Source organism: Notamacropus eugenii, chromosome 5 (genome assembly GCF_028372415.1).
Source record: "Notamacropus eugenii isolate mMacEug1 chromosome 5, mMacEug1.pri_v2, whole genome shotgun sequence".
NCBI lineage: Eukaryota > Metazoa > Chordata > Mammalia > Diprotodontia > Macropodidae > Notamacropus > Notamacropus eugenii.
The window spans coordinates 117,461,464-117,487,081 of NC_092876.1; the positions used below are offsets into that span (position 1 = coordinate 117,461,464).

General features: G+C 38.0%; 1 protein-coding gene across 12 annotated transcripts in view; it reads left to right on the forward strand.

Moving 5' to 3' along the window:
* Positions 1 to 25,618, forward strand: part of DLG2 (discs large MAGUK scaffold protein 2) — a 1,590,913-nt gene that overhangs the window by 548,827 nt on the left and 1,016,468 nt on the right. The window contains exon 1 of one of the 12 annotated variants that reach the window (XM_072610693.1): positions 10,968 to 11,087. The exons of the other annotated variants lie outside the window; for them this stretch is intronic. Within the exon in view, the coding sequence (XP_072466794.1) occupies positions 10,983 to 11,087 (105 nt within the window). The 5' untranslated portion in view covers positions 10,968 to 10,982. Of the gene's footprint in view, positions 1 to 10,967; positions 11,088 to 25,618 lie in introns of those variants that run through there. 12 annotated transcript variants of the gene reach the window in all.

Sequence of the window (25,618 nt, forward strand, 5' to 3'; positions counted from 1 at the left end):
TCTCTTCCATTTTTTAGGAAATAGTAGGAGGAGAGAATCATAAAGTCCTAGAGTTCCAGATTTGAAAGCATCCCATTAACATATCTTCAATCTGATAAGAGTGGGAGGGACATCATTTGTTCACTCATTTACTCATGTACTAAATGTTTATTAAGTACCTAATATGTGAACGACACACTGCTCTTTGATTGTCAGATGTCTGAAATTTGGTCATGTGGAAGGGCTAGGCTTATTCTGTGTGGATCCGTGGTGTAGAACTGACACTAATGGTGATAATTACATGGGGAGAGATTTCAACTGAATAAAATAAGTACTTTCCCCTAAAGGAGAGCTGCCTTATCAATGGAATGGGCTTTCTCGTACATAAAACATTGAGTTCCCTCTCACTAGAAGTAATTAAGCCAAACTGAATGGCCATTTTGTTGGCATTTTATAAAATGGATTCTTGAATTAGGCAGGGTGTTGGACCTGATATCTCTCTCTCTAATCAATAAACCAATATGTACTAAATAAAACCTCAGTATGTGTCAGACACTGTACTGAGCCCTGAGGGTGCAACAAAGGTGAAGATAAACCTTAAGGGCTTATATTCTGATGGGGAACCAACACATAGAAATGGTAGATGCATGGAAGGCAGTCTTTGAAGGAAAGCCTGTAGCTGTCGAGGTTACCATAAACGGTCACCTGCGAGTGGCCCTTGAGGAAACCAAGTATTCTAAGAAGTGGAGATGAAGTGGGATTTCAGGCTTTGGGGCTCACTTTGCACATGCACAGAAGTAAGAGAAGACTATGATTCTTTGTTTTTACCCTTATTTTTATGTTTTAGTTATGGAAAGTGACTTGATTTTTGTTGTTGAAAAAAGCATTGTAAAAGTAAAAATCTTTTCTGATATTTACAAGACATAAAAGGAAATGTCAACATTAACTTTTTAATTAGATGTGATGATGAGAAGCTCTTTATGACAGCAGATTCCCTTTAATTATCAAAAATATGTCAATAATTTCTCTTCACTTAACACCCGCTGAAATGTTTTCTAAATGAAATTGTTACTGACTAAAGGGAGCATCAGAAAAGCACCAGCCCTAATACAGGGCGCTGCTGGTTTTGACTTTTCCTTGTCGGGGATATGTTGGCAGATTAGAAGTCTGTTGCTACAAGGGAATAAGACTGTTGCAATTCTGCTGATAACTTGTATCCAGGTCATAGTTCATCTTAAAACTTAACTGCACAATTTCAACACTGTGAAAAGGTTTGGGGATACAATAGTCATTTTCCTCTTCTGTAAAGTGGAGGCAGAGAGGGAAGTAATTACATCAATCCTCCCTACCTGAGGGCAACTTTGCGCAGTGGAATTGTGCTGACAGAGGAACTTCAAATCCCACTTCTGTTTCTCATGTTATCTGGCCCTGGACAAGACCTTTGTCCTTCCTAGATGGCAGTTTCCTTGTGTGTGAAATGAAGTTTTGCAAAATGACTTTTGAGATCTTTTCCTGATCTAAGTTTATGACCTCAAAGGGCTGATGTAAGCTGCATTCCTTGAATGTATTCCTTCTAGTCTCTACCTATTGAAAATTTTCCATTTCCTTCAAAGACCTTCTAAGGATTCCAGCTCCTCTACAAAACTTTTCCTGATTCCTCTAATGAAAAAAGATTCCTCCCTCCTCAGGTTATTTAAAAACACCTTTTTTTATTGTTCAAAATATACTATCCTATAGCAAATTTATTTTATATTGTGAAAAAATTATTTCTTTCTCATATTAATAATCAATTATTGAATTAGTACTGGGATTTTTTCAGAAGTATGTAGGTTGTTCAGTCTGTGAAGGACATCGCTGATAGTAGGACTGAATTAACTTTCTCCTTAATCTTGTTCAGGCCCCACCCAGGTGAGGAAACCCACTGTGCTTTACAGGGGTATGAGTAGGGATAAGTTTTTTTGATTTAGACTGCCAACTTCTAGGCAATTTAGAAGTAAATGACTAATGAAAGTCACATTCCCCCATCTCCCTCATTAGAACAGGTCCACCTCTCACTGTAATACTGAGTCTTCTCATTAATTTTTAACCAAGCAGAGTTGATATGCCCACTCTTCCAGGGACATATAAAATGTGAGCCCACCACCATGATTTTTCTTTGATTTTTCTTTTTTTTCCAAGAGTGTCACTAACCCATTTTATTGGAAATATGCTAGCATTATTAATAAAATGATTAATTTCCGGAAACTATGTTTCTTGAACTTTTAAAATGTCACAATATATTTACGTGCTTGGCATATTCCCATGTTAAGGTATATGATGCTAGATGGCAGAGACTTTTTCCTTGTCTTTTTGCTTGCAAGTTAGCCTAGGGCTTTGCTCATGGTAGGTCCTTAAAAATGTATATGAAATTGAGGTTTTAAATTATTGTTCACTGTAGATCAGAGAACACTTGCCACAGCTTCCTGTGTTTCATGAACTAATAACAAAAATAATGACAGTAATTCGTTTATGATCCTATGTAACACTTTAGGGTTTAAGGCACTTGACTCAACAATCCTGTAAGGAAAGCAGTGAAAGTATTTTTATCCACATTTAACCAGTGAAAACAAGGTGAGACTATTATAATGGATACCTGGGAGACAGATATGTGTAAAAACACATTACATATACACACATTAGAGGAACTGAGTTTAAGTACTTACTAACTGTAACCTAATTTGTATGGGCTTCTGTAAAATAAAGGACTTAGACTAAATTATCTTAAAGGCAACTTCCATCTCTACATCTAGAATCTTATTAAATATACATTTTATGCTACCTCTGTAACCATTTCTGCCTAAGATATTATATATTTGCTAAAGAGAGTGAGTCAAGCACCACGGAAGCCAGTGGTTTGTTAGATATGAGTAGTTTTCCATTTCCTTCTCCAGCCCATTTTACAGATGAGAAAACTGAGGAAATAGAGTTAAGTGACTTGCCCACATCGCACAGCTAGTAAGTGTCTGAGGCTATATTTGAACTCAGATTTTCCTGACTCCAGACTCAGAACTCTATTCATTGTACCACCTAGATGTTGTAAAGTAAAGATCAATTGATTTTATTTATCTGTTCCTTTCAAAGGGAAACCTGCATGAGAAAGTTTGTTAAAGACCAATAGAGGAATATAACTCTAGAAGAGGAGGGAAAATAAACTTATGTGATTAAGTCAAGGGGACTTTAAATGGGGTGATATCATAAAAGAGGGAAATGCTATGTTATTGCACGAGGGTAATGGAACACTAGATGAAATATCAGATGGACTGGATCTGAGTCCAAGTTCTGACACTTATTTGCTAGGTAAAGAGGCAAGACACTTCGATGCTTTGCCTGTCTTGGCCTCAATTTCTTCATCTGTAAGATTGATGGACTAGTGGATATGCAATAATTAATATTCCTCTTCTTGAGATTCTACTGGCATTCCTTACAGCACCAAGTCTTGATTGAGGCCAAGCAGAAAGCTGAATGCCTATGTGACTTTAATCCTTAAGAGGTTCTGGGAATGCCACTCCAACCACAAAATATCTTTGGCATTGATGACTAAATTTTCACCATTATTGCTCTGTCCCTTAGTCATATTTTGCACTTTCTTTGAGCTCTCCTTTAATCCTATGAGCATTAGACTTTGAATTCCCAATGCTTTCATGCTAACCACTTTATCTGTCAATTTCTTCCTAACAGAAAAAAATGGACAAGTGAGGGATGGCAGTAAAGATGGCATAATGGGGGAAGGGTTGAGTCTGAAGATAATCTTGTATCACCTCAAATTGCCCAAGATCTCATCTCTTGTAAGTGATAGAGTCAGAGGTGATATCTAGATATTCAGATTGCTAGTGGGCAGTTTGAATGAAGGAATAGAGTGGGGGGGAGGGGCAGGCAGGAGTTTATATGTAAGTTTAAGGTGATGGGAGACCTAGAGATGAAAAAATGTGATACTTAGATGAAAAAAATGATTAATGTGCCTGAAATGAGTAAAAGACTAGAAATAATAGATGATTTAAAAAAATTTTTTTCTTTCTTTTTTTCTGTTTCATGGCTAATGGAAAATTCTAGTTCCACATTTTGTGCAGGCAAAGCTTGATGAGGGGTGGTCTGGAGCTCACACAGAGGGGACTGGGAAAGAACAGCTGCATGGGGCCCATGGAGAGGAGAGGGGCAGCAGCAGCCACAGAAAGTGGCCTGTCGATGAGAGGAGGCCAGAGGAACATAGTGAAGGAGAATAAGTAGAAGCTGGTTGGATTTATTGAGCAAGACGATTCTCCAAGGCCAAAAGTCTTCGGACATGAAGAAATATTAAGTCAAATCAGAAACTACAGGATGTCTCTGCAAATTAACACAGAATGTCTCTGAGCTCCCTCAGCTGAGGTAAGAGAGAAAATTGAACATCTGAGGAAGATAGCTTAACAACTTGTCTGTGTCAGCTTCTGAGACTGACACCTCCTGGCCATACCTGTGTACTAGGCTGATTTCTACCCCCTCTGTGGACAGAAACTCAATAAAAATAAGGAAAGGCAGGCTGACATTGCTTGCTAAAACAAGTAAGAATGTATATTGTGATAAGATATCTATAGGGGAGACATTTATATACATATATATATATATATATGTCTATATGGATAGAAATAGAAGATAGGGCTGGACATATGATTTCCTTAGTGTAGGAAATTCTTAGGTGAGGAAACTCACTCTACCTACTATACAGGTCAGCACCTCCCTTGCATTGTGTAGAGAATAAATACAAATTAGTTTAAGGAAAGAAGAACCTTCAGGAAAGTAGCCAGGATAATACAATATTCCTAAGGTAATACATTCAAACCCCTTAATTTATATTTTCCAAAACAGTTGTTACTTGTAAATACCAACCTTTCCCTCCAACCCCAACTCACTGAGGTTCATAAAGAACCAAGCCTATGAATCAAGACTTGGGAAGGACCTCAAAGACAATCTGGTCTAACCCTTCATTTTGAAGATGAGGAAATGGAGGCTCACATAGGTGGCAAGTATCAAAAGTAGGATTGGAACCCAGATCCTCTGTCCCTATTGTCAATGTTCTTTCCCCTGCGCTATCATGTGACCCTCCAAATTTTGTTTCCTCTGCCTGTCCCACCAAAATATTTTCTATTCGTCCCCATGCTAACTACTTCTAGTTCTTTTAGCTGTTCTTTACATGATATGGTTGCGAGTCCCTTTCATCAACTCGGTTGTAGAAAAAAGTTCATCAAATGAGACATTATATGCAAAAGATTTTTCTAAACTTTAAGTATATAAATTCATTGTTAGCAGGAGCCTGAGCTATAGTAGGTGTGATGACAGAGCTAGGTGTTGCAGGAAGAAGTCTGGAAGGTCTGAGTTCAAATATGACCTCAGACATTTACTATCTGAGTGATTCAGGGAAAATCATTTAACCTTTGTTTGCCTCACTTTCCTCACCTGTAAAATGGGAAAAGCAATAGCCTCTTATGAGGATCAAATAAGATAACATTTGCAAAGAACCTTGCAAGCATTGAAGTACTCTATAAATTCAAGTCATTTCCCCATTGATAAAGGTCAAAGGATGTGAATAAGCAGTTTTCAGAAGAAAGCTAGAGGAGAGAGAGGGAGGGAAAGAATTTTGAATTCAAAATTTAAAACAAATTTAAATGTAATTGAGAAAAAATAAAATAAATGTTTTTTGGGGAAAAAAACAAACGCATTTTTTTTCCTCAAGAAAAAGAGTGATTTAATGGCCTTTACATTTTAAGAAATGCTTCCTGGGCAGATACCCAAATTAATACTGATCAGAAGAGATAATGATTTATCCTTTTTAAAGTCTACTGATTGTTCGTATTTTACCAAGGGAATGAATGGAAGGAGCTGGGGACGTTAGCATGGAAGACAGGATGTAGAGGACACACCCCCACATAAGTCCAAAGAGATGTTAGATCCCAAATTTATGACTTTGTAAGACTTCTAGACCTAAGATGTGGTAGAGAGGGAAGAACTCTAGTGCTCAGGTCAGAGGACTTTGGTTTCAATTGCTGCTCCACAATAGTTCTGGTCATTACTCTTTTCAAGTTAATTTATTTATTTTTAGTTTTCAGTGTTTGCTTCCATAAGGTTAAAATTTTTCCCTCTCTATTCCCAAGATGGCCTGCAATCTAATATAGGCTTTATATATACATTTCTATTAAATATATTTTCACATTAGTCATGTTGTATAGAATTATAACGAATGGGAGAAACCATGAGAAAGACAAGACAAAACAAAGCAAAAAGGAAAATAGTCTGCTTTGTTCTGCACTCAGAACAACATCTAACACTGTATACCAAAATAAAGCCCAAATGGTTACACTATTTGGATATAAAGTCTGTTCATTATTCTTGAAAAGCTCTTCTCTCCATTACCACACTGCCTTTTCATATCTGGATTATCACAATACCTCTTACCTAGTTTTTCTCCTTTTCTTCCCTGTATATCAAGTCTATACCTCATCAGAATAATTTTCCCAAAACACACATTTTATCATCTTACTTTCTTGTTCCCACATCCACAATGGATCACCGCAGTTTAAAAAAAAGGGGTTTTTTTTTCCTTAATAGTATTTTTTCCAATTATATATAAAAATAGTTTTCAACATTCATTTTTGTAAAATTTTGAGTTCCAAATGTTTTTCTCTCTCCTTCCCTTCCCCCCTCCCCAAGATAGTAAACAATCTGATATAGGTTATAAATATATAATCATGTTAAAACTATTTCCACATTAGTCATGTTGTGAAAGAAGGATTGGAACAAAAGGGAAAAAACACAAAAAAGAGAAAATAGTATGTTTCTTTCTACTTTCAGGCTCTATTGTCTTTTCTCTTCATTCAACATCAGTTCATGTAAGTCTAAAGGAGGATTTCTTAGCTTGTGTGCATATGTGTGTATGTGTGTATATGTGTGTATGTATGTGTATGTGTGTATATGTACATGTGTGTGGGTGTGGGTGTGTATATGATGGACCCCTTTGGCAGTCTCAGTGTTTCTAAATACATAAAATAATATACATAGGATTACAAAGGAAACCAGTTATATTGAAATGCAGTAATCAAATTATTTTTAAAAATTAAGTTCATGGATCCCAAGTATTAGTAGGGTCAAGGTAAAGTTCCTCATAGATACAGTAAACACTTTTATTTATTTAGCCCCTCTTTCTTTCCATACTTCATTGCTGCTAGATGTCTCTCCTCACTGGTAAATGAACATGCTTTTGGATATTAGTTCATGGGCTTTGGTCTTCCTTCTGCTTACCACGGCCTCTCTATTCTCTTTTTTCTTGTGCTTTTTTTCAAGGTACATCTTAATTTTTGAAGCATGAGCTTGCAAGTGTTGAAAGCAAAGAGTCTTGAATTTAGAGTTACGGGACTTCTCTTTAAATCTCTGGTCTGCTATTTTCTTACCTATACCACACTGTTTGTTGCATTCCTTCCTTGGGACTCAGTTTTCTCTTCTCTTAAATGAGAGCCTATCTCATTGTTTCCTCTCTAGTAGTCTGGACCTTTTTTACAATAGATTATCTTGGCCCAAAACATATTTGGTCTCCCGACCTACACTGTTTTCTAGAATCTTCTATGTCTGGCAACTTCCATGCTGGAAATTTCCATACCCCTAGGCAAGCTTTTCATTGTAGATTCCCTGACTGTGATACTAGAAGGGTGATTCTAATTGTATTGTTGCCCTGCACATGCATATAAAAGCACTGGGAATAAATTATATGACACAGTTAAGTGGCAGAATGGATAGAGTGCTGAGGCCAGAGTCAGGAAGACTCATCTTTGTGAGTTCAAATCCAGCCTCAGAAACTTACTAGCTATATGACCCTGGGCAAGTCACTGAGTCCTTTCAATTTCCTCATCCCTAAAATGGACTGGAGAAGGAAATGGCAAACCATCCCATCATCTTTGCCAAGAAAACCCCAAAAGGGGTCATGAAGACTTAGACATGACTGAAAAATGACAACAATATAATAAAAATAAATGGTATCCCTGAGATGTCCTTGGGGAAAAATTAGGCATATCTGAACCAAACTAGAAGCAATCAAGAGAGTCTGGCTTATTCTAGGTGCCAGCTGAGAAGGGTATGTCTCACAAAGTCTTCGATTCCCTTTTTCTTCTTGCTATAACCCAAAGATCATGCCATGCACATCCCACTTTCCCATCTACTTCCAGAGTCATGAATGACTCCTTTTCTCTTTTGAGATCTGGTTAGACAATATTCCAAATGTAATCTTACCTCTTCTTCCTTTGTCCCTTTCCTCATATTTTTAAGTCTTTAAGTCAAAAACTTTCCATTGTTTTAGTCATACTGGCTTTTTTTACATATAACTTCCTCCATTAGATGAACTCCTTGAAAGAAGGAATCACATTTTTGCTTTTATTTGCATGCTTAGTGTTTGTCACATAGAGAGATTATTAATAAGTGCTTACTGACTGACTGAGTTACAGTGTACCTGACAAAGACCTATTGCCTCAAATACCATTGGCCTAGTCTGCCTCTTCTAAGTCTCCCAAAGCAAAAGAGTGGGAGGAGGAGATTGGATTCGATGAGTCTCTTTTGTCCCCAAATTCTACCTGAAACACAGATTTCAACTCAATAGAATAATCTTTCTGGCAATTAGAACTTTTCAGTAAAGCAGCCAATTACTTCCTTGGGCATTAAGTTCCCTTTCCCTGAAAGTCTTTGGGTAATGTTGGGATAACCATTTGTCAGACAATGCAGAAGGGACTCATGCATGAGGGAAAATGGTTTTAATAGACAACTTCTGAAATCCTTTGCAGCCTTCTAATCTGACACTTTTATGACTCTGGCCTCATTGTTTTAGATATTAAAGTATGCAAGGACTATTTTTCTATCCTAGATGCTTTTTGCTATCCACACTTTTTTTTTTTTTTGTACAGCTCCTGGGAAAATGTACAATGCAGAACATGGGGAACCAAATTGACCTGAGTCTATAGCATAAGACACCATCTTTATCTTACACTCACTGAAACTTCTAACTAGTCTTGAGGGAGAGTCATAAATAAATTGTGCTGAGCAGATAGCCCAGTAATAATAAGGGCAGCAGCAATTAAAGTATCCATCAGAGAGAGTGCCTGAAAGGAGGTGCAGAAAACATCAATTCCAGATCTTATAACAAAATGTCCAGAGACCTGACACGTGATTATTTAACCACACTCCATGTTTGTAGCTCCTTCATCAGATTGTTACAACAGCATTAATAATAAACTATACAAATTGTTATTATCACTTGTGTTTTCGTATTTTTGTCTGTACGTGTATAGGCATGTACATATGTGTGCATGTGCAGTGTGACATGGCTATCTCCAAAAGCTAGTTCAGTTGCAGTATTTATTCTGAGAAATAGCATCCAGAATGAGACAGATGATCTCCCTATGTATCATTCACCTGTCAGAATACATCCAAAACATGTGCCAAATTCTCAGTTCCGCTTTTCAAGAGAGATGCTGACAATCTGGAACTTACCCAGATGGGCAAGCGATATGGGTCTAAATTGTAGTACAGGAGAAACAGAAAGGATGTGATCATTTTTGTAGAAAATTTGCAGGCCTGTAGTAGAAGTCTTGGATTTTTCTTGGTAGCTGTAAATGCACTTACTACTCCTGAATATAAGTTAAAGGAAGGTAAATTCCTTTTATTGAAGGAATAAATAAATAAATTTACTCAACATAATGAAAAAATTTCAACCAGTTAAAGCTGTACAAAAGGGTAATGGATTGTCTCATGAGAAAGTGAGTTTCTTGTGCCTGAATTAAAATATTTTTTCAGCGTGTTCCTGAATCAAATAGAGGCTGAACTAGCCTAGTTAGTAGTGGAAAATGAATTGAAGTTGGAATCCTATTGCCAGTGTAAACTTCTTGATCAAACCTTAGAAATGATCTAGTCCACCCTCCTCCACCATTTTACAAGAGGAAAGAAAAGGAAATGGTTTGATCAAGGTCACATGCGCAGCAGTGGACCTGAAATTCCAACCCAAGTGTTTTAACTCTATATCTGACACTCAAAGAACCCTAGTATGAGCCACAGTGTTCTATGATCTACTAGATGTATGACCTTCAATAAATCCCTTAACTTTTTGAGCCTTAGTTTCATTATCTGTAAAAATGAGATTATACTGTTACTCCCCTACTCACAGCTTTGTTGTAGGGAAAGTATTTTGCAGATAGAAAGCATTAAATAATTTGACCTATTATTATACCTAGATAGCTGGGTCACCCAGTGAATACAGTGCCAGGCCCAGAGTCAGGAAGACTCATCTAAGTGAGTTCAAATCTGACCTCAGAAACTTGCTAGCTGTGTGCCCCTGAGCAAGTCACTTAACCCTGTGTGCCTCAGTTTCCTCATCTGTAAAATGAACTAGAGAAAGAAATTGCAAACCACTACCTTATTTTTGTAAAAATAAACCTTAAATGGGGTCACCCAGAGTTGGACATGACTGAAAGAAATGAATGTATACCCACTCTCTCTGTGTAAAAGACTTGCACACACTCTATATACTATATAAGTATGCGTAGGTGTCTGTTTCATCATGAAACTCTGTTCACTGTCCCCAAGCTCCTCAATGTCTTCTTTTACGACTTGTTATCTGAATCTTTGGCTAGAAAAATTTCTCACATCTCTCCTCCTACTACCCCTTCTCCCCCGCACACTTATGGTATGTGCAGTATTGACAGACCAACATGCAGACGGCTGGAGCATAGATGGCCCTGCTTTTCACAAGTGTGGGAATGAAAATCCTTCCCAATGACAACATCTGTCTCATGCCCAGTTATCCCCTGAAAGAAATGCTCTGATTAACTTTTTTCAGTCCTAAGATAGCAGTTTGTGTAGCAGATCTAATTAAGAAGTTTATGTAACAGATCTGCAGTCCCTTTTTTTTCCCCTTTCCACTGGGTTGTTTGAGCTCAGTTAGAGTGGTACCAGCCTTCACCATGGACCGGCCAAATGCTTCTCATGCTGTGGATTATCAGTATTTGTGGGATACTATCGCTTCCTTAAAAAAATGTGAGCAAGCTATGCAACATGCATTTATACCGGTAAGGAAATTATGACTTTTTAAAACTCCTTCTAATAATTTTTTTTCTTTGCTTTGGAATCTAATCTGTCTTTTGATTTTCAAATCTAGGAAAGTGGTCAGTGTTTCATATATCTAAGGATAAGACAGATTCTGAGGGTGTTTGCTTTGGGAAAGGGTTCTAGCTTTGATTTGGGGAGGATTTAAATTCCGTCATTTTTCAGTGCATCTGTCAAGGATGAAGAGTGAATAATGACACCAGGAAAAGTCATAACTGAGTGATTTAGATAACAGACCTTTTATAAATTCAGTGGCTCCTTTGGAGAAGTGTTTCCGAGATGGATCTAAAGCAAATATCTATAATTGATGGAATACCAGATCTGTGGAATCCACTTTAATAGACAACCTCTCAGTGTGAACCCCAAAGTTGAATAAACTCAATCACACCCTTCTTATGTCATGCATGTCACAAAGTTGGGGACTTAGAGGAAAATATTCAAGTTATCAGTAAGAGTTCTGTTCTTTCTAGTCTAAGAGGAATCACTGAAGTTGCTGCTGCATTCAGTCTGTCTCTGACTTTCTGCTATGTCTCCCTAGTTTGTTTCTCTTTGGGGGTACAAAGTAATGGCCATGCCTTGATGTCTATAATCTTGTATAAGGAGATATGCTCTTATAGTCCATTTAAGGGAGCAAATCTTTATTTATTTCATCAGGCTGTTATTTTCTGGGTGTATTTAGAAGACTCCCCTCTGGAATAGCCAGGGTGATTGCATTTTGATAAGGGAGATAAGGTAATTGGAGAAGAGCTTATTAATTGCTTTAATCATTCTTCTCTGTAACTCATGTTAAAGACACTCTAATTGAGATAGTCTAATAGGAAGTGGAAACTTTCCTTTTAAAAAATCCCTAGGAAGAGCTATTTTATCACTAAAACAGCCATTATTTTAGACATCGATACCCAGGAGAGTCACTTTTGTCAGAAGTTGAAAGAAATCAGCTTTGAAGTTCTCATTGTTTTGATGCTTACTGCTAGAAGCCATAGAACTTTCCTCTGTGATTTGGGAACCACCTCACTGTATCAAAGACTGCTGTGTGGGTTGAAGTTCCTCTAATTGATTCCCAAGTTTTCTAGCTGGATCTCTGTAAATCAACTTTGACAGCTGCAAGCGGAAAAGCTGTATGATGTTTGTACTGTCTCTTGGAAAAAAAGAAAAGTTAACTGTGAGACAGATGCTCTCCTGATCATATTCAGTGGTAATAGTGCCATTAGGAACGGGAGAGTGTTCTTACTCTCTGTCTTCTCCTGTAGAATGTACCTTGTTAACTTATTGCTGTTAGCCTCAGGTCAGATCCTTTGTTACCAGGTGCTTTGGAGGAAAAGTGAGGATAGGGTATGAAGCCCCCGTGCTATGATCATATACAGGCTCTGACTCTCTTAGGAATAGATAGCTATTGTGATTACCTTCCCATATCTGTGGAACCCCCTGCATGACCCCTACAGACTTACTTATGTCTCAGATTTGAGAGAAGTGACTAAGTGATCCTGGTTAAAATGGCATCCCTTCTCAGAGAGATGCGCCTTGGCACTTTCACCCCAACAGAAGGCATTCCAAGACGTTTCCTCTTCCCACTCCTATAACTGTACACTGTGTGTCAGTCTCCTACATCTTTTTTTTATTCCAGATCTTCTAATTACAAAAATAAGGCAGTACTGGAGAAGCAGTATAGGATATATAGAATAGTAATGGCCTGTGAATATGAAAACCTGAATTCTGGTCTCTATTATGCCTTTAATGATCTATTTGTCTTGAGAAAGGCATATAGGATCATAGGTCCTGTGGTTTACATAGACTTAGAGTTCATCATGTGCCCCTAAATTCATTTTGTAAATGATAAAACTGAAGTCCAAATCTGCTTCCCTTGGTTTCAGTTTGCCTATGTAATTTGTCAGAGCTGGATTATGTCAGGGGTTCTTAAGTCGGTAGCCCCAGAACTCCAATAGCTCATTTGATAGATTTTAAGGAGTCAATGAACCTGGATGAGGGAGGAAATAATTACAATTAATATCAAAGTGAAATTGTGCATTTATTTGGTTACTTAAAAATAAGTTTATAAGAAGGGGATCCATATAACATCTAACTAAAATTTATCATACCCATTCAACTACTTAAAAATATAAGTCTGAAAAGGAGTTTGTGGGCTTCATTGGACTACCAAAGGGATCTATGAAATATACAAAAAGGGATTCGGGACCCCTGGAATAGATAATCACTATGGACCTTTCCAGGATGAACATTCAATGGTTCTTTATAAATATTTGTTATCTTTTTATATGGGCTATATTTTGTATAACTTATTGTATTTTTAATCACTCAACCTTTAGAATAATTCTTTTTAACTGAACCCTAATTCATCTTTCAAGGTATATACTTTTGACTGCTAATTCTCTTATATTTGTTCTCTGAAAAGCCCTGCCTCAGAGGATTTTTGCCATATATTTGAGTTACGTTCTGACCTACTTGTGTCTTTGACTTTTCATAGTGTATTAATGACTCTCATAAAACATATTCTGCCATGTCATGTTGGGCTATATCAAGGGAAAGGAGAGGACAGATAGGGACACTGTTAAGGTTCTCTTCAATGAATTCTTTCCCTGTTCCATGACAAATTATGTCAGGCATATACATTCATGCAATTTCCCTACTAAATTATGATTACCAAATGAAAGAAGCAGTCTGATAACAGTAGATGACCTTCTTAGGGATTTTTAGACTCCTAGGCATACACAGGAGTGCATGCATGCCCCACCCCCTACCAATGCACATACAGTATGCAAATAATCATAGGTGCTTTTACAGAGGCTCTGTTTTCCTGTAGGCTGATAATCCTGAGGTCATGCTGAATCTCACATCATGAGTCTCTGACCTCAGCCAGACATATACCCCAATAATATGAAGCTATAAGCTATTGCCACCCTCTACCACCTGGACAGTACACTTTACAAAAATATCCTCAATGACGAACAAATAGGAAAAAAATGAAGTGGACCAGTGTGACCTTTAAAAAGGTCATACTGAGGATCTAGGGTACTGACGTAAAGTCAATTTCAATCTTACCTAAAATTGAACTATAGAAGCAAAAAATCTTTATTGTCTTTGTGAGCTGTTGGTCTTGCCAGAGAGGAATAGTTTGCCTTCTAGGGTAGTGAATTTCCCTTCCCTGGAGGTCTTCAAGAGATAGCTGGATGTTGAAGAAACCATTTCTATTCAGGAATGGTTTTAGAGAGATGGTCCTTTGAACCCTGAACATTCTTTACCTCTAACCCTCTAAGAAGTTTCTTCTGCCTCAGATGATCAATAAATTAATCAAAAAGCATTTATTAATCAATAATTATATACCCCAAAGGGACTAGGTAATGAAGTGGATAGAGTGCTGGGCCTAGAGTCAGGAAGACTCATATGTGTGAGTTCAAATCCAGCCTCAGACATTTTACTAACTATGTGACCCTGGGCAAGTCACTTAACCTTGTTTGCCTCAGTGTCTTCATCTGTGAAATGAACAGGAGAAGGAAATGGCAAACCACTCTAGTATCTTTGCAAAGAAAACCCCAAATAGTGTCACAAAGGGTTGGACACAACTCAAAAAAACAGATTAAACAACAAACGTACCCAGAATTGTGCCAGTCGCGTGCAGATTTAAAGTTGGAAAGAACCTTAAAGGTCATTTTTTGCCAATCCCCTAATTTTGTAGATGAAGAACTGAAGGTCCAGATACTTTAACTGACTTGCTCATGATCACCTCAGTAGAAAGTAGGTATTGAAACTGGGCCCCTGACTTTGGTCCCAGCTACAGTGTAGGAAGAATAACCAAGGAGAAGACATAGAAGAAATGCTGAAATGGTGCCTACTGCAGTGGACACTACATGCTTAGAAAGTGGATGACAGGAGAATCTTATACAGCAGCCTTTGGTGAGTCAAAGGCCAAGGTGGTGATCAGCAGGATGATCCTTCCTTGCCCTCTCCTCCCTCTGTGTACTCATGCACGCTATATCCCATGCCTGAAATGTACTCTATTTTATCTCTCCCTGTTGACATTCCTGTTTTCTTTCTTCATGTGGTTCAGGTGCCCCCATCATGAAGTCTCCCCTGATTTCCCCATTCTCACTACTCCCATCTCACTTATTTTATGGTTCACACCTTTTTGCTTTTTATACTCTGTTTTGTGTCATATATATTTGTCCAGATCTTATTTGAGGGAAAATATTACCCCAGTTTTTATCTTCAATCCTAGTGCCTAGGGCAATGTCTTGCACATAGAATTTATTAATAGTTTAAACTGAATCTCTTCCAAGGAACATTTATTAAGTGGCTATTGTGTGCATAGCACTGTGTTGGGGGAGATACAAAGTGCTCACAGACAGAGGAATCCTTTGTGGCTGAGGTAGCTTGATCCTCAGTTTAGGGGACCTGAGTAGTTTTAGTGAGCAGTGAAAAAAAATAGAGAATAATAAAGAAAAAACAAATATAGAAAACAATAGAAAAGATCACAAGATCTTAGAGCTAGGTCTGGAAGGAACCTTGGAGGTCATCTAGGCTACCTTTTTTTTTTTTTTAGCAGATGAAGAACTGAGGTGAGTTAAATGACTTCTGTAAACTCACACAGATACACATAAATGGCATTTGAGCAACAGTGCCGTTAAGTACAACCATCTGATTTAATAAATGAGGAAACTGAGGCCCAGGGAATTTATGTGACTTTCCCAAGAAAAAATGGCTAGCTGTCAGAGGTTGAATTTAGAGCAGGGTAATCTCACTCTGGACAATTCTTTTTCTGGGATGTCATTTTCCCAGTGTATTTAGGTCCTTCAAATGCTACAGTGGATTCTGAAAAGGAGAAGGGTGTTTTATGGTAATGGAATTCCTGCTTCAGTGTGGCTGTCCCTGGAGAGTACTGTCAGGACTTAACATGAGCTTAACAGCCAAGTCTATAACTAGGCAAGAGTTAAAAGAGCTTTGCCATTGGGCTGTTGGCTTGGGGGTGCCCAAACTGAGCATAATACTCTCAGTCCTTTAGTGGCATTCAAAAGAGAACTTAATGCCTGATTTGTCAGGAATACTAAGTAAAAAACCAGAAAGCTTCCAGGTGAGCTCACACACACCCAGCTCCCACTGGAATGATTTACCAATGTCTCAGTCTAGTTCTTCAACATAAAGTGTTTTTGTGTCATTTGCCTCAGTGAAGATTATGCTATTTGCAGAAATTGTGCAGAAAAATCCTACAGAGAATTCTACTCACATCCCTCAGTATGCCAGAACTCACTCATGGGCTGGCTGGAAGGAATAAGAAAAGTGTGGCCTAGTAGAAAGAGCACTGGATCCAGGGGCCCAGAACTGGAATCCTGGTGCCATCACTTTCTAGATGTGTGGAAAAGAGGAAGCTAGAGGCAGCTAGATAAATTAGGGTGGATGAGGGTTTGATTGGGGATCAGGATGATCTAAGTACAGATCAAGATCACATACTTACTAGCTATGCAATCCTAAATGGATCAGCTGATCTCAGTTTTGTCATCTGTAAAATGCAGGTGATAATAGCAGGGGTGTCAAATTCAAATGGAAACTGGGCCAGTCAACCATATATTAGTTTCCCTGTAGCCCATATGTTGACTAAGTAAAACACATATTAACATTATCTATCTTCTGTTGTGTTTTGATTTATTTTGTTAAATATTTCCCATTTTCCTTTTAATGTGCTTTCTTACCCATTCAAGAATGTTGCAGGATATCAAATTGCTTGCCATTTTGGAGAGGAGGGAGGAGAGAGAAGGAGGGAGAGAATTTGCAATTCAAAATTTAAAAAAATATTAAAAATTGCTTTTATACCCAATTGGAAAAAATAAAATGTTATCAATAAAATAAAGATTTGCAAAGAAAAAAGAATATTGCTGGTGTGTGCCACAACCTCACTCTTGTCTGATACTTCTGATAACAGTAGTGACCTACCAAAATTATTATGAAGATAAAATGGAATGATATTTCTCAGACTCTTTGAAAAACTCAAAGCTAATAATTACGAACAGAAATAATTATAATGATGTTGATGATAGCACTTATGTAGTGTTTACCATGTTCCAGGTTTTGTGCTAAGTACTTTATAATTATTACCTTATTTTATCCTCACAACAAACCCAAGAGGTAGGTGCTATTATTATTCCATATTATAGATGAGAAAAATAAGGCAAACAGAGGTTAAGTGACTTGTCTAGGGCCATACAGCTGGCAGATGTCTGAAACCAGATTTTAACGTAGCTCTTCCTGACTGCAGGACCAGAATTTTGTCTACTCTGCCACCTAGATAAATGCTTTTTATATTATAACTTTAATTAATATTATCATTATTATCATTATTACATCAACTCTCAAAGGCTCAGTTTCCTCATTTGTAAGTGGTGAACAATAATATTTATATCTACTGCTTTACCAGGTTATTGAGAGAAAGTCCTTTTTAAAACTCCAAATGCTACAGAACTGGGCATTTTTGCTGCCTCAATCCCTTCTCTGGATTCCGTGTGTGTATTTATGTGTTGTTTCCCCTAATCAATATCTGTGGATGGTGAATGGTTGATGGGCTGGAAGGCATCACTCAGTTCTCTAGAGTAGAAAAATGCTTCAAGTGATAATGTATGAAAGTCCAGAAAGCATCTGATTATGTGTGGAAAGGGAAAGGAAAAGCATTAGGGGTAGGTAATTGAAATTCATAGTTAATCCTGTGAACTCACTTTAGCCAGTAGTTTTTCTTTCTCTTCAAAGCAAACTATTTACCAGAGAAGTGAAAAAAATCAAACTCACAAAAATTGCTCCTTCCAATTTCTCCTTAACTCTCTTGCTCCTCTCTGTGAAAGGCTGTATGATGTAATGGAAAGACTACTAGACCTCAAGACAGAGGGTCTAAGTTTTAATTCTTTACCTGCTTGTTAGCTGTGTGACCTTGGACAAGTCACTTAACCCACTGTAGCCTCAGTTTCCTCCTCTGTAAAATGGGGACGATGATGATGATGATCCTACCTTGCCAATAGGGTTACTTACTTATGAAGATCATGTGAGATTGTACCCAGTAGAGGTCTGAGAGCCATCAATATACTTTCCTAGCCCACCTGCTTCCTTCCAGGATGGTTAAACACTGTAAATTAATTTATACTCTTAAATAACATTTTATCCTTTTTTAGAAACATATTTTAGTTTGTCACTAGAAAAACCAGGAAAGGAAAGAGGGAAACAAGTATTTATGAAACATCTATTAAGTGCCAGGCATTGGGCTAAGGGGCCTCTAAGTGGTGCAATGGAGAGAACACCACAGCTTTGGAGGCAGGAGGACCTGAATTTGAATCTGACACTTACTAGCTGTGTGACACTGGGTGAATCACTTAACCCTATTTTTCTCAGTTTCCTCATCTGAAAAATGATATTGAGAAGGCAATGGTGCTTTGCTAAGAAAACCCTAAGTGGGGTCATGGAGAGTTGGACAGGACTGAAAAATGACAACACCAAATTGCGCTAAGTGTTTTCAGGTATATGCTACTATTAACCCCATTTAACAGTTGGAAAAAATTGAGGCAGAGGTTAAGTGACTTGCCCAGGACTGTACAGTTAGTGATATTCACTGTACCACCTAGAAGTCAATAGGCACTAGACTTGTGATGTCATTAGTGTAGAAATGAGTAAATGAGTAAATCTCAATGAGTAAATCCCTCCACAGATGTAGTTTGGCACCTTTTCTTTCTAGTGAAAGGCTAAGTGACTTGCCTCAGGAATCTAATGGCAAGTATATGTTAAAGAGGATACTTGATCTGAGGTCCTTCTGACTTCAAGGACTGCTTTCACTTGGCGAAGAGAAGGGCTCCACCCTTACTTCACTTTCCGCTCCTTTCATTCTCCTTACTTCTCTTCCTTCTTGCCACCAGCTTTCACCCTTTCCCACTTTCCTTCTCTCTCTCTATTGTCTTCCCCTATTACACTGAAAGTTCCTTGTAGGCAGGCACTTGTTTGCCCATATTTGTATGCCCGGATTAAATTGATCAATTAAACTGAGACATTATAAAATGTGGTTGACCGACAGCCCTGTCAAGGATATTTCTGTTACAGCTGAAGGAGTTTATCAGACTGGGGAAACAGTTCTTTACCTGAGAGCCACAGACCCTGTTCTGTGGGTAGATTTGTGGAGATCTCTGAACTTGGTTGAGAAAAAGACAACACACTTTTATTTCTATATAATTGATTTTCCTTGTAATATGTTTTATTTTATGTATTTAAAATGTTATTCTAAGAAAGGGCCCATCAGCCACAGACAACCAAAGGGACCTACGTTACAAAAAAAAAAAAAGGTTAAAATTTCTGAAAGAATATCTGAACTGTGAAATTTTAGATTTTTTTTATGTCTGTGAACCATCTATGCCATTTAGCCTTGTAGTAACTTTTCAAAGTCACAGGTAAATCAGTATCTTAGGGAACTGGGATTTTAGGAGTAAAGTCACTCAGCAGCACCTACCAGAAGAAGACTGTAATCACTTGGACTGGAGTGTGCATAGCATTGAGCGATAAGCAGCTCAGCTTGGCTAAAGGTCCAAGTTACCACATCAGTGGAATGCTCTGCAGCTAGTCACCGGCTAGACACTGGAGTGCACATTCTTTGGCCCCAAGGCATTGAAATAGACAACAGCACATAGATCATCAAGGGCCACCTGTGCTCCAGGAAGAATTGTAGACAATGGGGATCCAAAGATAAAAATAAGCATGCTCCTTCCCCTCAAGAAGCTTATAATCCACTTAAGATGAGTTTATTTGCAGTGAGGAGAACCTAGTCTGCTTAAGCTACACAGTCCACAAGTCTGGTAAGAGTGATTACTATATACATCTACAAAAGTCAATGACGATCATACATTTGTTCATATAATTTCAACATAATCCAGCCCTGGAAAATACATATGCATCAGTCAATGCATAAAGATCATTTAAAGGATCAGAAAAACCCACTGCCTCTCTTTAGGCACTTCTGTGTATTTGCATGTGTGTTGAGGGTGAGTTACCCATGAGGGTTTTCACCATCTCTGTTTGCTGTTGCAGCCTGAATTGGTCAGACCCTGTGCTTCCCTGCCGGATCTATTTATTTCATGCTTCACAGAGAGAATTTTGCCCATCACTCTTGGTACATTCAGCTGTTTTGTTAGAGTGTTTTTGTCCTTGGGGTATTAATTAATCCTCATTCTTTGCCAAGTCTTCTTTTCACTGCTTTTTGCTTATAGTCTTATCCTAGAAAGGGTCAATTCTGATAGAAATCCTATTTCCAATAACATTTCTTCTTCACAGTCCATTATTTCAAGAAAATATTTATGGAAGATGGAGATGCTTGTATTCAATACATTTGTAACTATACTTTTTGAGAGCTCTGGTTTGCTCCAGTGCCATATAATTCCCTGGATATATTCTTTTCCTTTATGTTAGAAAGGACACTCAAGGGAGTGAGGCATCTATTCTTTCTGTCCTGTGGCTTCTCCCTTGAACTTGGAGAAGAAAAAATTTAGGGGGATGTATGATGCTAATTCAAATATTTCAAGCACTATAGTAAATGAGGATATAGATTTACTCTTATAGATATTATAGTGAAGCATTTTTTGGTTCAGTATATTTAAGATCTTCCTCAAAATGAGAGGTTACAGAAAGTGAATGGCATTGCCCTGGAGGTCAGTAAGCTTCTCAGCACTGGAAATATTTGAAAAGATGGCCAACAATCAGGGAAACTAAAGGAATTCTTGAATGGAATATAAGGTGAGGGTAAATAACTAGGCACTGCCAAGGGCCTTTTCAATTCTAAGATCCAGGAGTATAGATGGGCAGAACCTCACAAATTCTGGGAAACAAAGCCAAAAAGCAAAGCGATACTTACCCTCAAGGTGTTTATGTTCTATTGAGGGAAACAAAAGGTAAACAGACAAATACAAAATGAATAAAAAGTAATTTGGGAGCAGGGGAATGCTGTTCCATCCAAACATTCCATCCAAACAACTGGAAGGAATCAGAGAAATCCCCTTGTAGAAGGTTACATTTGTTCTGAATGTGGAATGGAGTTTAGGATTCTAAGAGAAAAAAGGGAACATTTCAGGCATTCAGATCCCATGCAAATTCATAGAGGTAGAGATTGAGAGCTGTTTATTGGAAACAGACAGTAGGCCAGTTTGGTTAGGACATGGAGGATGCCAGGGGAATCATGAAATATGTCTGAAAAAAGAAAAGGTGGATAGGAACCTGATGCTCAACAAAGGTTTTGTATTTGTCGCTAGAAACCATAGGGAGTTACTCAAGTTTCATGAGCAGAGAAATAAAATGGTCAAACCTGTGCTTTTGGTATTTGGTATTTATATAAATAATGGTTTGGAAAAGGAAAAAAACTCTTGAGGCAAAGAAATGAATTAGAAGGTTATTGCAATAGTTCAGGTATGATGTGATAAGAGCCTAAGTATAGATGGAGGCAGTGTGAATGAAGAAGTAGGGGGAAGCCAGGTTGGGATGGGGGAGGGAGGTTATGCATGCTTGATATTGTTCAGTTGTTTTCAGTTCCATTCAAGTCTTCATGATCCCATTTGGGTTTTTCTTGACAAAGATACTAGAGTGGTTTGCATTGCTTCTCCAGCTCATTTTACAGATGAGGAAACTAAGGCAAATAGGGTTAAATAACCAGGGTCACACAACTACTAAGTTAACAAGACTGGATTTGAATTCAGGTCTTTCTGACTCCATTTCTAGCATTCTATGACACTGCACCACCTAGATATATACATATATAAATTGGTTGGGATGATTCCTATTGGTACAATGGGGGAAAAAAGTACCACATGAAGTGTTACAAAGCCTAGGTTTTAGTCCTGGCTCTTCCAATGGTAATCCCTTCAGAAAATCATACAAGTTATTTCTGAACCTAAGAGTTCTAGTGAGCATTACAGTTTTATTGAGAACCGTTTTTGGAATTGTATTGTCTCTGACCTGTTTAATGTGTCACTGTTAGGGACAGGGGTAGGGAAGAGGGATAGCCTGTCAGAGAGGAAAGAGCAGGACATTAAAAAATCAGGAGAAGTAGAATTGAATCCCACTTCAATATTTTGTAGTTCTGAGGCCCAGGATCTCTTAGCCTTGGTTTTACAATCAGTAAAATGGGAATAATAGTACTTGAATGATCTGCCTTGTGAGGGCAGTAGTGAAGAATGCTCCTTGTAAACTGTCCAGAACACTAGAAATGGGAGTAGTTATAACAAGAAGTTATAACAAGTTATAACAAGAAGAAGAAGAAGAAAAATATTCAGAATAATCACCCACTTCCTAGGTTGTTGTGACAATCTGATGAGAGAATAATTTTGAAGTAATTAGCACAGTGCCTGGCACATAATAAGTACTATTTAAATATTAGTGATGATAATAGATATTTACAAAGCAATGTTATGTATATGTATATATATATATATATATACATCTACACCTGTGTATATAATGTGTGTATATGTAGAGAGAGAGACAGAGAGAATCAGAAAGACAAAAAGAGAATCTCATTTTATCCAAAACTACTTTTGAAAATAGGCTGTATTATTATCCCCGTTTTATCGATAGGAAAACTGAGGTTGAGAGTTTTAATGACTGGCCCAAGGTCACACAGATAATAAATATCTGAGGTAGGCCTTGAACTCAGACCTTTCTGAATAAAAGCCTCACATACTCCGCCTTGCTAGCTGCATAGAAGTCTTTAAGTTAGAAAGATTACTCGTGTTACTTGTGTGTTGATGAGCCAGAAACTAGGCCTAGTTAAAAACAATGTGTGCTTTGGCACATCAGACACCCCTGACTACATCTGTGTGCTTTCTGCCCCCAGTGATACAGAGCAGTCTGGAATAGTGAGAGCAGTGCTTGATTTGGAGGTAAGAAGATGACCTGAATGCACGTTCCACACTTAATGCTTGCTAGTCTCAGTTTCCTCTTTGGTACATTAGGGATACTAATATCTGCAGTATCTCACTAGAGAGTCAGGAAGCCCTGGGTTGAAATCCTGTTACTGATCACATTTGACTACGTGATGTTGACTGAGGTAGATAACTTCTTAGTTCCTGCTAAAAGTTGCAGAGTAGGTGCCAATCTACTTTGACAGAGTTCACATGAGTGACTAGGATGGCACAGTGGATAGAGCACCAGACTGGGAATCAGAAAGACTCATCTTCCCAAGTTCAAATCTGGCCTCAGACACTAGCTGCGTAAGCCTGGGCAAGTCCCTTAAACCTGTTTGCCTCTGTTCCTTCTCTGTAAAATGAGCTGGAGAAGGAAATGGCAAACCACTCCAATATCTCTGCCAAGAAAAAAATCCAACAAAGAATTTCATATACTAACAAAATCATATATGCAGATTCAAACTAAAACCAGACAAATAGAAAACAAAATGATCTACTTCACAGGGTTGGTGTGTGATTCAAAGAAACCATGTTTACAACGTGTTTTGCAAACTTCAGTGTGATTTATAAGTATCATTTTGTAGTAGGAGTACAGTAGCATTCCCACCTTCCTTGCTCTACCTCTTGCTTTATTTATTAATAGATGATTTCAAGAGCTGCTGAAATAAACAAACAAAAAACCTGTATTTGGTTGTTGACACTTTGCTGATGAGCTTTTTGTAGCTGAACTAGACTTAGATGACGGCTTGGAAACCTGGCAGTGACATCATTTGCAGGTGGGACTTGTCAGACTTTGAATCCCAGTGGCAGAACCTTCAAGAACTCAGGGTCATTTTCTTCCACCTGGCAGGCCATCAAAAGACTGCCTGAACCAATGCTTGTCTTTTTATTATCATATTATATTTAGTTGAAATTGCAAAGGGAATAAGGATGAGCAATATGTAATTAAATGGACTCTAATTTGGCTCAGGACCCCCAGGCTAATGACCTCTTCACCTCCTCCAGAAAGTCATTAGGCTTTAATGACTTTGTAAGTAATCACAATCTCAGTTCTTGATTCTAGCTGTTGTAAAGCATCTCTAGATGCACTCACTCTAAAGGTCAGTGGCCGAGAGGGAAATAGCAAATGTCTAGCTTGTAGTCCTTGGAAATGGACCATGCCATCAATCCCCAACATCTTCATATCCTATGATTTTTAGGCCTCTTGTTGAGGGATACTCTTCAAGAAAATAGGAGTCTGAAAGTTAGTTCATTTCAGAAAAGTTTCTTGCTGGAGTTGTACCATGGCCCCTATCTCTTCTGCCATGGAAAATCTGCTCATATTTAAAGACCCAGCTCATGTCCTGCCCACTGGGCAACATCTTCCATAGCTTCCCCAGCCTTTCTCCAAATGCCTCTTACGCTTAGAGGCCAGACCAACCAATGCAACACTCGATTATATTGTGTCTTTTTTTTACATCTGATTATTAATACTAGTGCTTCACCACTTATATAATCAAATGCTATCTGTGTAGGAACCATCACTACTGATAAATTTAAATCAACAAGCATTATTAAGTACCTAGTAGCTGCCAGGTTCTGAGAACACTATGACAAAAATGAAATACTCCCTGACCTTGGGGAACTTATATTTTACTGGGGAAAAATACCCACATGGATAAGTGGATGCAGTATGCAAGTAAAGTATTTGGGAGTTTAAAAGCATTGGGGAAGGGAAAGGTGTATCAGGAAAGGCCTCATATAAAGGGTGGAACTTAAGCTGAACTTCAAAAGGATTAGGAAACCCAACCCCCTCAAGTACAAGGTGAGTTATGGTATCCCAAAAGTCCATCACCTGGTGATCCACCTTTAGGTGAAGGGCTTCCCTGAAATAGATAATTTTACATAAAAGAAAATGTGCTGTGGGAAAAAAATAAAAATAAAAAGGACAGGCTTTGGACCCAGGAAGATGTTCCCTCGAATATTAGTTGTTTGATCATGGGTACATTATTTAACCTCTTGGTACTCTCAGGAAACTCTTTAACACTATGTTAAAAATAGTATTGCTGGAGGAAGCTAGGTGGTACAGTGGATAGGGCATCAGTCATGGCGTAAGGAGGACCTGAGTTCAAATGTGACTGACCTCAGAGATTTGATACTTACTAGCTGTGTGCCTCTGGGCAAAACACTTAACCCGGACTGGCTCACAAAAAAGAAAAAAGAAAAAAGTTTTGGTGGAGAGGATTTCTACACTGGAAGTTCTTTATGAAATCAAAATCACTGGACTCCCTCTCCCAACAAAAATAAATAATCCCCCAAAATAAACCACCAACAACAAATCAAATATTAGAGATATTGTCCAGGGGGATGTGACAGCCATCTTCATCCTTGAAGAGCTGCCACATGCAAGAGAGATGAGGCCAGATTTAGTCCATTTGGGTTTAGAAAGCAGAAATAGGAACAGAGAATGGAAGTTTCAAAGAGGTCATTCAGTCAAGAAGCATTTATTAAGCATATACTATTTTTCAAGTACTGTGCTAAGAACTTAAACATACAAAAGGCAAAAGATGGAGAGGACATCATAACAATCTTTCTAT